Source organism: Anabrus simplex, chromosome 5 (assembly GCF_040414725.1).
Source record: "Anabrus simplex isolate iqAnaSimp1 chromosome 5, ASM4041472v1, whole genome shotgun sequence".
Lineage (NCBI taxonomy): Eukaryota > Metazoa > Arthropoda > Insecta > Orthoptera > Tettigoniidae > Anabrus > Anabrus simplex.
In genome coordinates this window covers 404,731,928-404,751,533 of record NC_090269.1, presented here as the reverse complement: position 1 = coordinate 404,751,533, position 19,606 = coordinate 404,731,928, and the positions used below count along the sequence as shown (strand labels likewise).

Below are 19,606 nucleotides of genomic sequence, written 5' to 3'. Positions count from 1 at the left end.
TATGTAGAGATGTAAGTACTTGATACTGAAGACACAGATAATGATACACACCATCACTATCTGTAGATGTGTCGTAAATTGGTCGGTCAGTTTCATCTGCATATGCTACAGCCTTCATCTTCATTTCCTCCACAAAAACTGAGATTAAAGCATCCATCATCACGGCCTGCAGGAAAAAAAGAAATTCAAATTAATTGGATGCTATTTCTATATAACAGTGAACAAATACAGTTCATTTAATCACAAATTAAAAATTATTTTAACCAGTTTTTGCAATCTAAATTCCATCACCAGTGAAAATGATGTCAGCTGGTAAAACCAAGATAATACTGCATATTAATAATTACTAGACCTTTACCTTCTTCCCAAATAAATTTATAACAAGCAGATACTTCCACAGGTAAGAATGTTACTAAGAGAACATTTAACGGTACTTAAAATAACCCTAAATGGTACATGTAAAACCTCAAATAAATTAATGTTAATCAATTACGATTGAGAAGTAGTCGTTTGGGGCCTCTTCAGTTAAAACCTAGTTCATAAGCCACATGCAATGGCTTATGACATTGGACATTGAAATTTATTTATTAAAAAATACATATACGGTAATAACTTTTATCATTATGATTAAAATCACCAATAAAAAAAACAAGACTACACATTTACAGCTGAATAATAAATAAACAAAACAATGTTGATTACAATAAAAGATAGTGATAAGACTTAAGGGCCGTCCACACGTGCAGGCTTTACTTCGTGCATACTTGCACAAACCGGTTTGCAGCGGAAAGCTTGTACGTATGGACAGGAAGACAGTAGCTCATGCAAGCCAAAAAGCGCGGCTTGCATAAACATTGCAGCTCCAAATATTTTACTTGTGCAAACTAAGTTTGCGCAGTAAAGTTGGTGCGTGTAGACAGGTTAGCTCAAGCCGCGCCCTGAAACATGAAATACTCGTACTTTTAAGTACGGATAGGCATAACAAAACAATAATGTCAGATATGTCCGCCTCTGTGGTGTAGTGGTTAGTGTGATTAGCTGCCACCCCCGGAGGCCCGGGTTCAATTTCTGGCTCTGCCATGAAATTTGAAAAGTGGTACGAGGGCCGGAACGGCGTCCACTCAGCCTCGGGAGGTCAACTGAGTAGAGGTGGGTTTGATTCCCACCTTACCCATCCCTGAAGTTGTTTTCTGTGGTTTCCCACTTCTCCTTCAGGCAAATGCCAGGATGGTACCTAACTTAAGGCCACAGCCACTTCCTTCCCTCTTCCTTGTCCATCCCTTCCAATCTTCTCATCCCCCCGCAAGGCCCCTGTTCTGCATAGCAGGTGAGGCCGCCTGGGTGAGGTACGGGTCATCCTCCCCAGTTGTATCCCCCGACCCAGAGTCGGGAGCTCCAGGACACTGCCCTTAAGGTGGTAGAGGTGGGATCCCTTGCTGAGTCTGAGGGAAAAACCGACCCTGGAGGTAAACAGATAAAGAAGAAGAAAGAAGAAGGTCAGATATAAGAAATTATTCAAAACAGTTTATTGCCGAGTTTATCGAACTCTAGAATTCTCTACCATGTCTTTGGAAAGTAAAATCAAAGGGGTATTCTGACAGGAATAGGAATAAAAAGAATGCTGCATACGAAAAAATGACAGAAAATCAAAATTCGACTTCGCAGTAGGTGCTATCACAGCAAAGTGGACAAGTGATGATTTACTATTTTTTACAGTTTTCTTTACTGTTTGCTGCTAAAGAAGAGGAGAAGTAAACATTGTTGATCGAAATGGAACAAATATGTCTATTAATAACATATATTCACATGTAAATTTAACGAAAAACTTAAGTGTAAATCGAGATATCTGGCGTAATTATTTAAGAATGGATGAAAACTCATACACTGAATTGCTACGTCTGGCAATGCCTCTAATTGACCGACAAAATACTATGATGCACGTATCTGTATCTCCACACAAAAGACTGATTTGCATTTTAAGGTTTTTAGTTACAGAAAGACCATATAGAGACTTGACATTCACGATGACAATTTCTCATCAAGCTTTGTCAATAAATATTCCGCACACATGTTGAGCCGTTTACAAGGTTATAAGCAAAGAATTCATGAAGGTAAGTTAAAATCAATGTTTATTATATAGTAGAAATTAACTGACACTGGCAGGATGGGTGGCAGACAACTGTTGTTGTTAGCCAGCACATTTGAAGGCATCTGCCTCATAGGTAAATATATACTACCATTTCTGTTTAGGTTCCCTAATTTTGCTTCAAAAATAGGCTCATTAATTATTATTTCTACACAAATACATTGATCATTTGGTAAATGTCGAAGCTTATGAGTCATAAATGTCGTGTTGATCTTCAGCTCTTCTTTCCGTCAGTTGTTTTCCAGTTCCACATAGTATGTCTGCATCTCTTCCTCTTCAGTTGTCCGGGCGGTAAGTGTGTACTCGCGATAGGAGATAACACGTCTAGGTCAGAGGGTGGACGATCCGGTACAGAATTGCTTGCTGATGATTGTGATGGTTGCTGGGTGAGCTCTGGGGTAGAGTTAATAGTTACTGAATCTGTGTCACTTTCACCCTGAAGAAAGTATATTTTTTTAAGGTTTCAAGGTCACAAGAGGAATAGAGACAAAATAGCAAGAGAATTTGAGAATAGATGGAATTTCCCTCATTACTTGGGTGCTGTCAATGATAATGATTCTACCACTGCCAGAGAGTGGTTCGTATTTTTACAATTGTAAAGGATTCCATAGCTTGGTACTGATGGCAGTCGTCAATACAAATTATGAATTTGTTATGTATGCATTTGGTGTAAATGAAAGATGTTCTGTAGTTTGCGCAAATTTACTTGCACTGTGTGGACGCTGCACAGTGTTCCGTCTATTTTGCGCAAACTATACCGCACAAGTAAGTCGCTGGCGTGTAGAAGGCCCTTTAGGCTTCTTCAGGTTAGCCTGATCTACCTCCAAACATCCCATCTGTTAACGTGTTCCCTAAAAAGCACTTAAGCCCTTAAATGGGTACTAAATCCTCCACATGCGTAACCTGCCATTGGTAATTGTTTTCCCACCTGATATTTAAATATTTCCTGCATAAATGTGTACACAATTATTAATGTAATATGATGTCCGGCTCCATGGCTAAGTGGTTCACGTGCTGGCCTTTGGTCACAGGGGTCCCGGGTTCGATTCCCGGCAGGGTCGGGAATTTTAAGCTTAATTGGTTAATTTCGCTGGCACGGGGACTGGGTGTATGTGTCGTCTTCATCATCACTTCATCTTCAACCCGACACGCAGGTCACCTACGGGTGTCAAATCAAAAGACCTGCACTTGGCGAGCCGAACTTGTCCTCGGACACTCCCGGCACTAAAAGCCATACGCCATTTCATTCAATGTAATATGATAGTGATTATTATATTTCAATAATGGGTTGCTAACATTATTTACATTGTTATGAATCCAAATGGGTTACTAACATTATTTACATTGTTATGAATCCAGATTATTACAGGTTTTATAGATTGTTATCTGTGTGATATAGGCAGAAACAAGTTGTTATACACATAGTCTTCGCAGTAGGTGTAGTAGGTGGAAAACGGTAAATAAAAATGTAAACAGACTCTGGGATGGGTTTAAAGAAATTGTTGAGGAATGTGAAAGCAGGTTTGTACCTTTAAGGGTGGTAAGGAATGGTAAAGACCCACCTTATTATAATAGAGAAATAAAGAGACTAAGAAGGAGGTGCAGACTGGAAAGAAATAGAGTTAGAAATGGCTGTGGAAGTAAGGAGAAATTGAAGGAACTTATTAGGAAATTGAATCTAGCAAAGAAGGCAGCTAAGGATAATATGATGGCAAGCATAATTGGCAGTCATACAAATTTTAGTGAAAAATGGAAGGGTATGTATAGGTATTTTAAGGCAGAAACAGGTTCCAAGAAGGACATTCCAGTAATAATTAATGAACAAGGGGAGTGTGTATGTGAGGATCTTCAAAAGGCAGAAGTATTCAGTCAGCAGTATGTAAAGATTATTGGTTACAAGGATAATGTCGAGATAGAGGAGGAGACTAAGGCCAAAGAAGTAATAAAATTTACATATGATAACAATGACATTTACAGTAAGATACAAAAGTTGAAAACTAGAAAAGCGGCTGGAATTGACCAGATTTCTGGAGATATACTAAAGACAATGGGTTGAGATACAGTACCATATCTGAAGTACTTATTTGATTATTGTTTGGTCGGAGGAGCTATACCAGATGAATGGAGAGTTGCTATTGTAGCCCCTGTGTATAAAGGAAAGGGTGATAAACATAAAGCTGAAAATTACAGGCCAGTAAGTTTGACATGCATTGTATGTAAGCTCTGGGAAGGCATTCTTTCTGATTATATTAGACATGTTTGTGAAATTAATAACTGGTTCGATAGAAGGCAGTTCAGTTTTAGGAAAGGTTATTCCATTGAAGCTCAACTGGTAGGATTCCAGCAAGATATAGCAGATATCTTGGATTCTGGAGGTCAAATGGACAGTATCGCGATTGACCTGTCTAAAGCATTTGATAGGGTGGATCATGGGAGACTACTGGCAAAAATGAGTGCAATTGGACTAGACAAAAGAGTGACCGAATGGGTTGCTATATTTCTAGAAAATAGATCTCAGAGAATTAGAGTACGTGAAGCTTTATCTGACCCTGTAATAATTAAGAGGGGAATTCCTCAAGGCAGTATTATCAGACCTTTATGTTTTCTTATATATATAAATGATATATGTAAAGGAGTGGAATCGGAGGTAAGGGTTTTTGCGGATGATGTTATTCTCTATAGAGTGATAAATAAGTTACAAGATTGTGAGCAACTGCAACATGACCTCGAAAATGTTGTGAGATGGACAGCAGGCAATGGTATGTTGATAAACGGGGTTAAAAGTCAGGTTGTGAATTTCACAAATAGGAAAAGTCCTCTCAGTTTTAATTACTGCGTTGATGGGGTGAAAGTTTCATTTTGGGGATCATTGTAGGTATCTGGGTGTTAATATAAGGAAAGATCTTCATTGGGGTAATCACATAAATGGGATTGTAAATAAAGGTTACAGATCTCTGCACATGGTTATGAGGGTGTTTAGGGGTTAGGGGTTGTAGTAAGGATGTAAAGGAGAGGGCATATAAGTCTCTGGTAAGACCCCAACTAGGGTATGGTTCCAGTGTATGGGACCCTCACCAGGATTACCTGATTCAAGAACTGGGAAAAAACCAAAGAAAAGCAGCTCGATTTGTTCTGGGTGATTTCTGACAAAAGAGTAGCGTTACAAAAATGTTGCAAAGTTTGGGTTGGGAAGAATTGAGAGAAAGAAGAAGAGCTGCTCGACTAAGTGGTATGTTACATGTAATTAATCTCATAATAGAACCGTATTGAGGACAATATATTAAAATTATAAAATCCTTTTAATAACAACCACCTACACAATACATTATATTACTCATTGAATTATAAAATGATCATGAGGTGTCTTAAATAAAGGAACATGTTTCGTTCGACATAGCGAACATCATCAGCCTTAATTTACAAAGATTAGGTCAGGGCCCTGAACTGAATGATAAAAATTGTTAAAAGAGTGACAATGCCATAATAAAAAGTAAAATGATAACATTAGACATGAAATTATAACAATATGTACTGGTATTTCCTTCTGGCATTGTGTTGGCTCTCCTACAGAATTCCTAACTACTGAAGTTCACGTCATTTTAACCTTAGTTTCGTCGCCATGCGCCTTTTAACAGACTCAGTTTGACTCGTACTATTCAATAAACTCTATTTCAACTTTTGTTTTGCTCAATTTAAGAACTCCATAGTCAATAATTAATCCACGCTTCACGCATTGACATATATTTTAAGATCCACTATATCTATATATTTTTACTTTAACAACCTCATGTTTGTTTTAACTTTATAGACTACCATCGTTCAAAGTATTCCTCTACATACTTGCTGTTAATCTGTACATATTGTTATAATTTCATGTCTAATGTTATCATTTTACTTTTTATTATGGCATTGTCACTCTTTTAACAATTTTTATCATTCAGTTCAGGGCCCTGACCTAATCTTTGTAAATTAAGGCTGATGATGTTCGCTATGTCGAACGAAACATGTTCCTTTATTTAAGACACCTCATGATCATTTTATAATTCAATGAGTAATATAATGTATTGAGTAGGTGGTTGTTATTAAAAGGATTTTATAATTTTAATAAGTGGTATGTTACAAGTAATAAATCTCATTGTAGACCGTATTGGACATCAGATATGAATATTAAAACAAGAATAATAGTTAACACCACCTTTCCAATACTTATCTTTCCTTATATTTAGGAAATAAACATTACAACAGGCATTGTAAGATGGGACATGTTTCGCTTAACAGTCGTAAGCATCATCAGCCGAAAATAAATCTTAGTCTAAAGTTAGGTCAGGGCCCTGAACAGACCGCCTTGAACGGCTAATGTCTCCGCTCAACGCTCATCCAACATAGAGGTAAGCGATCTTATTCTCCCATTTTGAACACCCTATTTTCAAGGCCCCAGTACATCTTTTTTCCTTTTTCCATTTTCAGATTTCAGTTCACGCACCTGGCATCTTATTTTTTTCCGTTTTGGTCTTGAACTCCCAGCAAAAATGAAGCGGCTTCAGGCGTGATCAATCCTGTTTGAAGTGTTACTACTCCATGTCTGCTACAACATATGATTTCTCTCACCCGTTCTCACGTATCTATACAAGAGTGGGATTTAATTATTTCTTCACTTGAAAGAATATAACCATCATGTTTTGTTATATATGAACATTCTTATTAACTGACTGGCAGCCATGAGTTTGATTATTACACTGCCAGCTCTGTGTTGTACCTTATGTTTTTAACCTCTGGCAACACGATTACGTGTTTTCTCTAACTCAGCCATGATGAACACACTTATATATTTTCACTCTTGTTTTTATGTTTGAACATTCTGATTGACTGACTGGTAACAATGATATCCTAATGATTTTAATTATTTCACTACCAGCTCTGTATTGTACTTTCTGTTCTTATCCTCTGTCTCAACTCGATTGTGTTTTTTCTCTTAGCCATGTTGTAACATTCTATGTTTTTTCACACTAGTTTTAAGCCTATTTTCATTTTCTAAATATAAATGTTGATTCTTAGGGTGCCATATATGTTAAGGACACTAGGTTCAGGGCCCTGACCTAACTTTAGGCTAAGATTTATTTTCGGCTGATGATGCTTACGACTGTTAAGCGAAACATGTCCCATCTTACAACGCCTGTTGTAATGTTTATTTCCTAAATATAAGGAAAGATAACTATTGGAAAGGTGGTGTTAACTATTACTCTTGTTTTAATGTTCATAAGTGGTATGTTCCGAGCTGTCAGCGGAGAGATGGCGTGGAATGACATTAGTAGACGAATAAGAAGTTTGAGTGGCGTTTATAAAAGTAGGACAGATCACAATATGAAGATAAAGTTGGAATTCAAGAGGACAAACTGGGGCTAATATTCATTTATAGGAAGGGGAGTTAGGGATTGGAATAACTTACCAAGGGAGACGTTCAATAAATTTCCAATTTCTTTGAAATCATTTAGGAAAAGGCTAGGAAAGCAACAGATAGGGAATCTGCCACCTGGGCGACTGCCCTAAATGCAGATCAGTATTCATTCAGTTCAGTTAACAGTCAGGACACCAGTACCATGTTTCTTTCTTCTTCCCTTGGGACCAACACACATCATAACTTCAGAGAGGTTTTTTCCTTGACGCTGTGCTGGGGATATCTTCCTGGAAGCAGCAGCTGAGGAGATGAGATGGCCTTGGTGATTTAGAAGGTCGACCCATTGTTGACTGCACCACTCCTCCAGAATGACAATATCTTACCGAGTGTCAACTGGAAATCGAGTCTCTGATGTTTGCAAGTGATAAATATCATTGTGGACCTGTATTGAAGATAGGCTACTATATGTAGGATGCTAATTAGTTTATAATATCACTTATTCAATATATTTTAATGTATTATTATAAACTAATTAGAATCCTCTCTGAAGTTTCCCACCTTGTTTCTTGTACAGGACGTAGGTACTTAGCCAAACCATATCAATCAAGTATCAGAACATATTTTGGTAATACTTCTTGAGACATTGCCGAGCACTTTTATAGCTGTGGAGTTGACTGTCATTCTTATCCACCTCTCTCATATTCTTATTATAGTATAGGGCTAACACTGGTTTCTCAACAACTTCCTTTCTCTAGTTTACCTTTTCCATGGAATCATCACGGAAACTGCTTATAACAGTGACGCTTATCTTTCCACTTCATGATCATCTGTTTCTTTCGATAGCCTGAAACTCTTTCGCCCTTCTGTAATTTTACCTTCTTCACAAAGTCTGGAAACTCCTTTTTGTTAGTCTTCATGGTCCCTATAACATCAGTTCTCCTTTCACAAAGCTTATCTATCGTCGTTGGGCTAGTATACCAGTTATCAAGGTACAAACAATATCCCTTGTCTAGTAACTCATCCCTGAGTTCAAGAACTATTTTTGCAGTTGTATTCTCCCCTGCATGGTTCTGACCATAAAACAGTATCCTTACCAGTATACACAGTAAATTTCCAAACCTATATACAACTACACTCACAAAATTTGCAGAGTTTCATGCCAAATCTGCTGCGTTTTGAGGGTATGAACTGTACCCAGCTTAGTCGTCCTCTCCAGAGGAGAAGGGATTCATCAAAACAACATTTTGTTCAGGAGTATGGATGGAGGAAAATTGTTTAGGGGATGGTCGAGGATTGGCTGCATTTTGTAGTTTCCTACTGTAGATCTAAGGATCAAACTTGGAATTATCTGCGAAGTGAAGGAATTTCAAAATCAGCTGGAATCTATTTTTGGACATAATTTTGGTGAAATAGGGAGTAGCTATACTTTTACATTTTGTGAAGTATAGGCCATTTTCTGGTTAGCTGAACTTCCTCCAATCAAGATAAGGCAATCATTCAAAGAGTTAGAACCATGGATGGAGCACAAAAGTGGACGGTCCTGTCATGCAATCAACAACATACAGTCCTTACAACCACCTGGAAGGAACCAACCATCAGTGAACAAAAAAAAGGACTTATTGGCCAAGCTGGATTTCTTGAATGAAAAATATCATGCGTTTTACCGTGTAATTTGTGCTTGAATCATACACGTCAACTGACAAACTGGTTAGACAGTGATTTTTCACAATGTGTTTTATCACATAATTTGTGCCCGAAACATAATTAGCGTAACTTTGTGTGTTAAACTGATAAATGGATAACACCTTGACTTTACATGATATTTGTTCAATATTATCTGCTTCACAATGTTCACAAGACTATTTTTTTCTTCTCCTGTAAAATTCACTTTTTATGACTTACTACATGTCAATGCCTCAATTAGTTGAACAATGATAATCCCCTCTATAATAATAAAATATTCTGGTCCCAGCAATATTGCAATATAAAATTCCTCTCGTTTTGGAAAATTTAGAATGAAACCAATATAAGAGGTAAAAAAATATGGACTACCACAATTCTGGGGTTAAGAAACAAAACCTCATACAGTAGCCACAGAAAGTATTCGGACACCTATGGAAAGTGATGGAACATCATTACAACTTACGAGCTGAAGTCAGATTTATAAACAGCAAAACGAAATGCATCAGATATACACACTGAACGATCATTTACAATGTAAAAGGATCGGCATGATACTGTATACAAACTGCAGATCGTACCGCCAAGAAAGTATTCGTACAGTGCAGATGTGATTGTTTAAATCAGTTGTCGCCACAGGTTTAGGCCACCGTGCCTGCAGGAGGGGTTGTTATCTCTTCAGTCATCACTGTGCTGTCGTTGCCGCAAGGTTATATGGTATGGGGGCAAAAGACAACGGAACTATCATTGACTCAAAGAGAGAATATAGTGTTACTGTATAAACAAGGTAAAAGTTGTCATCAAGTAGGAAAACAGGTCGCATTAGCTTTACTACGGTGAGTTCAATAGTAAATAAATACAAGCACAGCAGAAAACAGAAAACAAACCCAGATCTGGTCCTCCAAAAAAGCTGACAGTATGGGAGCGACACATTATTGTGCGATCGGCACGAAAGGAACCGTTCCGAAGTGCTGCATCCATCGCCACAGACCTCACTTCAAGGTCCAACAAAACGGTGAGTGTGCAAACTATAATGAACGTATTTCACAGTGTGAACCTGCGTAGTTGTTGTCCACGAAAGAAGCCACTTATAAGTGAAATTAATAAGCAGAAGTTCCTACAGTTCGCAAAAGAGTATTGTGGAAAGACAATGGACTTTTGGAACACCATTACTTTTTCTGATCAAGCGAAGTTTACACAGATTGGAACTGGTAGGAGCAGGAAGGTATGGCACAAGCCAAACATCGAACTTGCACCTCAATACGTAATCCCCACGGTAAAACACGGAGGAGAAAATGTGATGGTTTGGGGCTGCATGGCTGCGAATAGAGTGGGAAACCTGACATTTATTGGTATTATGGATGCCAGGAAGTACATAGATGTTTTGCATCATAATTTAAACAGCAGTACACACAAGCTTCATCTAGAAGAAGTCTTCCTCTTCCAACAGAAGAATGATCACTAAGCACTGTGCAATGATACGCCGTGAATGGTGGTTGTACAATGCCTGAAGAAGACTTCTCACTCCACCGCAGAGTCCAGATCTCACTCCCAGAGAGAACCTGTTGGTCATCTAGGCAAAGAAGTGAAAAAAGGCCATGCTACTAATAAAGAACATCTTAAAGAGATACTCTCAGATCCACGGTCCAACATATATGAAGAGAACACCAAACATTTAGTTAACTCAATACCAAGACGTCTGGAATAGGTCATCAAAGCTAAAGGCATGCATACAAAGTATTAAGACTGTGTTTGAACAAAGACTTCGGCAAGTGTTTGAATTATCTAGTAGTGTGCAAATACTTTTTGTTGTGTTAAAAGATGGGTTTAATTGTTTATTATGTTGAGTGATGCAAATCTGATAGCAAATGTAAAGCGAGGTGTCTTTTCTTTATACCTATGTCTCACTGGATGTGTTTATGTTAGTTCATGGTGCTTAATATATGAGCTATACGTTAAAATATTGGTGTATGAATACTTTCTGTGGCTACTGTATGTCACAAAGCTCTTCCTAGCTATTATTTTTCTTAAGACTGGTCACACCTCCCAGCCCATATGGATATATGTAGTCCATCAGAACAACACTGGTTGTGTTAATTTTCCCATGGTTATCCATACAAGAAAATGAACCTTACCATACTGCGCTGTAGGAATGTATATTTGCATGACCTATTTATGCACTCCTACAGTATAGTACTATATATTTAAGATTCATTTTACTTTACACTTCAGCATGGAAAAATGAACACAACGAACACTGTTCTGATGGACTGTACGGTATAATCATATGTGGTTGGGATGTGTGACCAGTCTTAAGAAAAATAATGGCTAGGAATGGCATTGTAAGATACGAGGTTTCGTTTCTTAACCCTTGAATTGACAGGTGCAATTTTTTTTCAATTTGTTTTATGTTGAACGGACACAGATAGGTCTTTATGGCGATGATGATATAGGAAAGAGCTGGGGGTGGGAAAGGTGTGTCTGTGACCTCAATTAAGGCAGAGCCCCAGCATTTGTCTGGCATGAAAATGGGAGGCCAGGAAAACCATCTTCAGGGCTGCTGAGAATGGGGTTCGAACCCACTATTTCCCAAATGCAAGCTCACAGCAGCGCGATCCTAAATGCACAACCAACTCACTCAGTGGTAATATTTTTAAAGTAAAGGAAGGAAATAGAGACCATTACTTTTTGCTCGAGCTAAAAATCTGCCGACATGCCGGATGTTGATGACTTCAAAGCTGGCAAAGGGTAGCCAATTCATTTCAGAGATGCATGGTATAACTTTCAAATCTATTTAGAGGGAAGAGAAATCATCAACGATAGGTGCTGCGAACCTCTGCCATAATGATGTCTTGCTAGAAATAGCACAAAAATACGACACAGAATATATTTTTAATGTTCATGAAACAGGCAAATTTTATCACCTTCTCCCTGACAAAACATTATCCTTGAAAGGGGAGAAATATAGGAGTGGTAAAAATCAAAACAGCATTTGACTGTTCTTCTCTATGTTAACCAGAAAGGAACTCACAAGCTCCAACTGTTGGTTACAGGAAGAAGTCACAGGAGCTTATGCTTGCAAGTATTTAAAGCAAACCCTTCAAAAACATTTCGGTCAACAATTTCGTTTTTTAATTTGTGTCTAAGAACACTTTCTTTTAACCTATTTCTTCCCAATGTTCCATAAATGCAACACATTCTTTAACCCCTCCAAAAGCCAATTAAATGAATTTATGATCAAATCAAAATCACTTTATTTGCAAATGAGGTGTCTACCTCGATGGCAAATGGTACACAAGAATACATTATTATCAAGCACTAAATTTTAAATTAAGAAGAGAAGAAGACATTTTCCTATAATACAGTATGATGCAATTTACACTAACAATTTTTCTATTAAACATGCAGCTCATCCTTAATAAATGTATATTATTTACAAAATTCTACCCATATCTTCTGTACTTACAAACATAATCAACTCATATATAGTATGTGGAATTACTTCAAATAATGCTACACAACTGCTATAAGATTTAAATTTAGATTGCAATTTTTTTTTAACCCATTTTGGTACCTAACAAGCATAACGACCTGCTGTGTCTTAACCAGAGCCCCATTTGCCAACACTTATCAAAGTTCCTGAAGGGCCTTCACAGCTACTGTAGTGGTCCCCGGGTCCTTGAAGTCCTCACTCTACTTCAACCCTACAGGCAGTCCCCTACTTCAGCTGTTTTATCTCCACAGACCAGGGGATGGAATTAATTTATTCACAAAAATTCTTAATTTACAATAACCTGCACAGGTCGAATACCCTCTAACATTTCATTTCTTTTCTCCGTTGCTGTTTATTCTTTTCTTGAATATCTGTACAGATTTTGGAAAAGGATCAAACGCTTCCCCTGGTGAACTATACCACTCTTTCACGCCCTTCGCATTGAATGAAAATTTACCCCAATTGCTTCTGCTAAAATCCCTTCTAATTTTATACTTGTGGTCAGTCCTGCCGATGTAATTATTTTCCAAATGAAGCCTCTCACGTATTTACCCCCATTGCTTCCTCTCCTATATAGGCTCTAATATGATCCTATATCTCTAGTTTTCTCCCTTCTCTTACTTTTAAAGTTTCCCAACCAAGTTTGGGCCATGCTTGAATGGCAGCTTCATAAAAGTTACTTTTATGTCATTGCTAATGGCCTTTTCCGGGCTTCTTTTTTTTTTTTTTTTTTTTTTGCTAGTTGCTTTATGTTGCACCGACACAGATAGGTCTTATGGCGACAATGGGACAGGGAAGGGCTAGGAGTGGGAAGGAAGCGGCCGTGGCCTTAATTAAGGTACAGCCCCAGCATTTGCCTGGTGTGAAAATGAGAAACCACAGAAAACCATTTTCAGGGCTGCCGACAGTGGGGTTCGAACCCACTATCTTCCGAATACTGGATACTGGCCACACTTAAGCGACTGCAGCTATTGAGCTCGGTTTTCCGGGCTTCTCATTGATTGACTGAATTATTTCCAAGATTGCACTAGAGAGGGCAGCTCTCTCGGTTGTGAACACAGGACATCATTCTTTCCAACGAGATAGTTGTCATATGTCTTTGGATCGAATCTTTGCATTGTTTATAGAGAGAAGAATTTAAAATAGAGCCCACGCTGATTGGAGTGGCATTTTTAAGCTACAGATGGGATTTTTAATCGGTTCAAACTTAGCCTATACTACCACCCTTCCTTTGGTTTTGAGGACTAATATTTCAGGTATGGTAATTCTGGTTTTTATATTGGTTCTGCGGTTTTCTTGTGGATTTTTTTTTTCGCTTTTATTCATAGCTGATTGATACACATCCTTCTGCTCTGCTGCGTGAATGGGCTGCATGCTTGTTGTCTTTATTGTGATTAAGTTATGTTGATAGCTGGGTTTCAGATTGATTTTAATTATGTGCACTGCATTCTAAAGTGTTACGCCGTCAAAAAAGAACACATGCCCCCGTGTCGACGTGAAGTTCCATTCATATCATACGAGGTGCGTAACCTGATGTTTATGTATGACTACGGAATCCTCTCTGATCCCACTGCTGAATTGTTTGAGCCGTGCACGCTGCTTCCGAGATGTATGAGACCTTCGTCGATGACCGTGAGAGTCATAGTATTTGAATTGTATTTCAACCGTTAACTGGAGTTGGGCTCATATTGTTGCTGATACTGGCAATGTCCGGATGTTTGGGCATGTGTTGGCGAGTGAGGGGAGTGAAAGGATCACGTATCGCTCAGCTCAATTTTCATTTCTGATCTTGTTTCTGTACCTTATGTTTGTTTGGGGTGCGGTGTTATTTATTTTAGCTTTGTGGCTATCTTGGTCGCTGGCTTGCCCGCGACGCCGCCATGTTTGTTTTCCTTATATTTAGGCTATGTGCATGCCTGTGTTTCTTATGGGTTTTGATCTTTGTTTTTTTTGGTCCAGAGATGTTCCCCCTCTGTGCCATGATGATACCTACATTCCTTTGTATTATCTGCTCGGGGTCTTTTCTTCTCCATGATGCATGGGAGCTTATCGTTGTTGGGTAATTGTTGTGAAGACGGTGGAGTTTAAAGACACGTATGTGAAGGATGATAGTAATCTCGTGGAAGGAAAGATCTAATTGTCCCGTGTGGATTATACTAATATTGGCAGAAAACGAAATACTTTTAAAATGGTGAGGCCATCGTAAGTGTAATTTTATCTTGGAGTTGAGAAATGCCTTGCTCACGAAATGTTACCGCATCAACTCAACAGACTCTGCTCATGTATGTATCCTTTGGTTATTTATATTTTTAAAGTGTTTGCTTCATTTCTTTGCTTCTGTTTTTTTAATTTCATTATATCAATAAACCCTCATTAATCTTAACTTGAATATCGTTGCTAGTAGTATTAGTCCCGTATTTATTTGCATTGGTAATGAAGGTCATTTCCAGTTCAAGGCTGTTTTATCTGGCCTTTCCTAGTCGCGATCTACGCCTCAATCTCCCGATGTGTGTGTGTGTATGCTGGGGTGTTGTTCTTGGTAAGGGAGGGGTGCGGTACAAGTTTCACCAGCATTTGAGAACATAATATGCAAAACCTGCCAGGTCCAATTTCCGACATTTAGAAGCTGTATATGCCATTATGTGCGCAATGGAGAATTCTTTGGTTATATTTTATTACTCATAAGCAAAACCCACCATTTTGTGTTATAAATGCATGTAGAAATTTGCAGTTTCAGTTAATAACCGCCAAGTCCTTCGGGTCATGACAAGAGGGAACCACCAAGTCCACAGGAGCCAATGAAACTGCTCATCCATCTCACGTGACATAGTTCATAGGTTTTATTTCACAGAGGTTTATCAGGTCATAAGATCACATACATTTGTTTAAATTACCACGAAATATATTAATAATATGGAAGATTGCAGAGACTTAGCGTCTCATTCATCTACATGACAAAATTTTGAATTGATGATTACTATAATGTTCTAACCATATTATTCCCAAACCACTTACATATTTCTTGTCCAATACACATACAATAAGAACAAATTGTAGAGCAGAGGCACATTTTCTCATTTCTGAAAATTCTGTCAATGTGGACTTGGTGGCTTTTGCATCTTATGTCCTCATTTCTGCTACACTACTTTTTCTCCTGAAATCCCCTGTTACAAATCTTGCTGCTTTCCTCTGCACACAATCTATTTCTTTTATTAGGTACTCGTGGCGAGGATCTCAAACACTGTTTCCATATTGCAATAATCATACCTGCCAACTTTTGAAAAGGGCTATCAGTAAAACTCACGCGTGACAAAAAATCTAACGATTTTTGACGTACCCCGGCTTGACGAAAATAATAATACTTCTGAGCTACAAAATACAAGAATTCATGCTTTAAACTGGATACTTAAAAGAAATCATATCTACTTACATCATAGGCCAATGATTTGCAGATTAATATAACAATCAAGAAGAAATCCATGTTAAACAGCAGTAGGCGTGGTGAATATTAGTTTGGAGCATACATAACGGGACTTCCTTGATAAATTAAGGACATATGCGATAACTGAAAAAGGCTTTACACAATAAAACTTGTTTAACGTAACACAGGTAAGAAATAATATAATACACACACTGCAAATCAAATGCTAGTTCGAATTGAAAGTCATAATTGTGGCCTTTTTAGCTTCCTGCAAAAAGTCTTGAGAAAATGTTTTTTCATAACAACTCCTGGTCTTTAAAATAGAAATAGACTCCAGAGATCCATTGGACCTGGATGATCTGAACTCTGTTCTATTTTTCTTCACAAGGCTGAAATCAGGTTCACATTCTGCATTGCTATGGGGTATGGTGAGAATAGACCACATTACTCTAGAAATTCGGTTTTACTTAAGAAGTCCATCGGCTCCACGAATTCATGATATTTGTGCCCAACTGGAATCGCTTGCAGCATCGTGATTTGCAACCAAAGTGTCATCAACCTGAACTCATTCACCACCTCATCTGCAGTTTCATTCTCTTCCTTGCATAACATAAGAAACATTTCCAAGAATAAAACGAATGGAAGAAAACCGTGTATCTTAAATTTTGTCTAACCTAGCAACTTGAGCATGCTTTAAGACATCAACCTTGAGTGGAAACTTCTTGATGATGTAGGCACAGGCACTACAAAAGTAGTTTCTCACTGATGAAAAGAAAATGGATTTATCTGTATCCTGGAGATCATTCACTATGTTGGAAGTCTGAATGCCAATAACTAACTCGCCATCACCTAAATTGTTGCCTCCACCATGTGCAATATTAATATCACACTCACATACCGTGCAAAAGGCAAATTTTTCTCCCTTTCTTCATTTTAGTATGCACGTAAAATCAACAGAATATCGTCGCTGCCGGGACAAAACCTCCTATGTAAAATATTTTAGCTTAGAACTTTGGCCGGTCAGGTTCTGTCATCTAAGGTGCAATATTGTGTGACAATTGTCAAGGCATTCTCGTTCTTCATAATGCATGTGCTGCGGGTCAGTATATCTCCACTAATATTATCACATAGGAGGTTTCGTCCCGACAACGACGATATGATTCTTTACATGTCTGGAAGTACTGTTTCTTGCTGGATTTATTCACGATAATCTACAATAGGAATATAGCGTATGAAAATGTCCAAGAACAAACTGAAACATCAAAAGGAACCTGGTCCACTGAACGTCACATAAAATTATAACATAAACACTCAAGGCAGTAAGCGGTATACCAAGTCATTGGAACAAATGTAATTAGTGCAACGAATACAGGAAACTGTGAAGCGCGAAGTTATAATACAAAAACACGAACACTTAAAAAAACATAACCTTAAAAGGCCAAAACATTCTAATTTTAGTATGCACGGAAATTCAACAGAATATGATTCTTTAAATGTCTGGAAGTACTGTTCGTAAACAAAGAACAGCACTCGCGTGGTCAAAGAATATAGGTTAAATCACAACAAGCGAACGGAGCGTAACAAAGAATTTGCGGAGCAGAACCTGTTGACACCTTCACACGGAAAAACTGTTATCCCGGCTTTAAATTCAATTCCAATAACAACACAAACAACACACGGTAAAAATACCGATTATCAAAGAATGAGTTATCAACTATCGTGGACTTGCCTTCGACCAACATCGAGCGTGCTTCGACCCACGCAAACAATCGATTGCACGGAAGTGGAGTGATTATAGAATGTTATTTTTAAAAAAAATTCCACGAAGTCGTAAAATAACATCGTCCATCCATAAAACCGCAAAATGCTGCAATTTCCGTAAATTTTACGGATAAACCATAAAAGTTGGCAGGTATGAATAATGGACAAACCATACTTAAAATTTTCTCTTTAATTCTTTGTTGCATCCTTTAACTCATTGGGCCCGCGCCACGGAACCGTTCCGTGCTTCGTCTCGGTGGACCAAACGCCGGACCACGGAACTGTTCCGTTGTCTCATTTTACTACATAATTCAACTTTTCCTCAAGAGATGGCAGAGGGAGTTGCATTTGTGATTTGTGAAGGGACTCTTTCTTTTCAATATTATATGCTCTTTGCTAATATATATCGATAGTGTGCTTGGTAATATTAGTCTGAAGTGGGCTATCTCTAGACTTTGAGATTCGCTTGTAAACAAGATGGCTGCCAGTATAGAACTGATATTTACCTATATATAACCCCTTTTAGGAAGTAATGATGATTAGGAATGTAATTTTTTCAGTGAAATTAGTAGTAATATTAGTACTAGTCCGAGCAGCACTCCTGAAGAACAAATAGATGTGGAAATCGAAGAGGAAGTGCAAAGAGAAGACTGTGTTACAGCTCAGCAGGCGGACTGAGTACGGTCGCGTGATGCTAATATAAAAAATTGTTTTACTGTATTCCTAATTCCGCAGTTTGTGGTATGAAAGCCTTTTGTTTTCACGTATATTTAAATCTTTAATGGTCTTGTAAATAAGAAATTTCTCATGATATGAAGCGACACTATATTTCCTCCAAAATAATCCCAGCGCCAATGCAGTTTCAATCCAACGAATATGCAGGGCTCAATGGGTTAAGTAGCCTCATTATGACATGTAATGATGTAACGATCTGTATGCTTTCCCAACAATCTCGTCAATATGACCCTTCCAGTGAAAATGACTTTAAAGTTTCACACTAGTATTTGCACTTGCCATCTTTTGGGACAATACCTCATCCAAAGTATATTTAAATTCAGTTTTTAAGCTCCTGTTTGTAAATGCTGTAACAGTTAATTTGCCTCCACCTTCATTAAATTACATGTTGAAAAACCTCTTCATATTTATCTCTCTGTTTATATGTTTATATTTTGCTGTTTACATTTCACTAGCTTATTAATAATCATTAATCACCATTAATCACAACAAGCAAATTTTACTCGTATTTCAAAAATTCATATCATTTTGGGCATAATGTCATTACAGGCTTTTTTTAAACCGATAACCTTAAATTTCATACAGACATAATTTTGTGTAAAAGTATTGCACTACCAACGACGTACTGCACGATACTGGTATGTGTTGCATGTATGTTGGGAGTTGCCCAGCAGAAGAGTAAATTTTGATAATAGTAACCTCCAACAATGGCGTGAAGCCCGACGTCTTTGTTAACGCTCTCTGCTGTCAATTCTAATTGTGCAGAGTTATACATTAGATAATTTACAGTGAAATATCTGCTGCTAAGAGAAAATGTGGTCTGTATTTTTCTGTCTGGATGTAGCCCTAAACATGAACATTCAGAATGAATATCTGGTATTTCAGATTTATTAAGATGTTTAAGATCCACTTAAGTAGTTCACATAATATATTATTTTGTTCTGTTTTTCATTTATAGAATATTCAGTAACGTCC

General features: G+C 37.8%; 1 protein-coding gene across 9 annotated transcripts in view; it reads right to left on the bottom strand.

The window, feature by feature from the left end:
• Nucleotides 1-19,606, bottom strand: part of Bili (FERM domain-containing protein 8 Bili) — a 208,961-nt gene that overhangs the window by 18,074 nt on the left and 171,281 nt on the right. For all 9 annotated transcript variants that reach the window (XM_067147768.2, XM_067147770.2, XM_067147764.2 and 6 more), the window contains one exon: nucleotides 52-166. In XM_067147768.2, coding sequence (XP_067003869.2) covers nucleotides 52-166 — 115 coding nt within the window. The remainder of the gene's footprint in view (nucleotides 1-51; nucleotides 167-19,606) is intronic.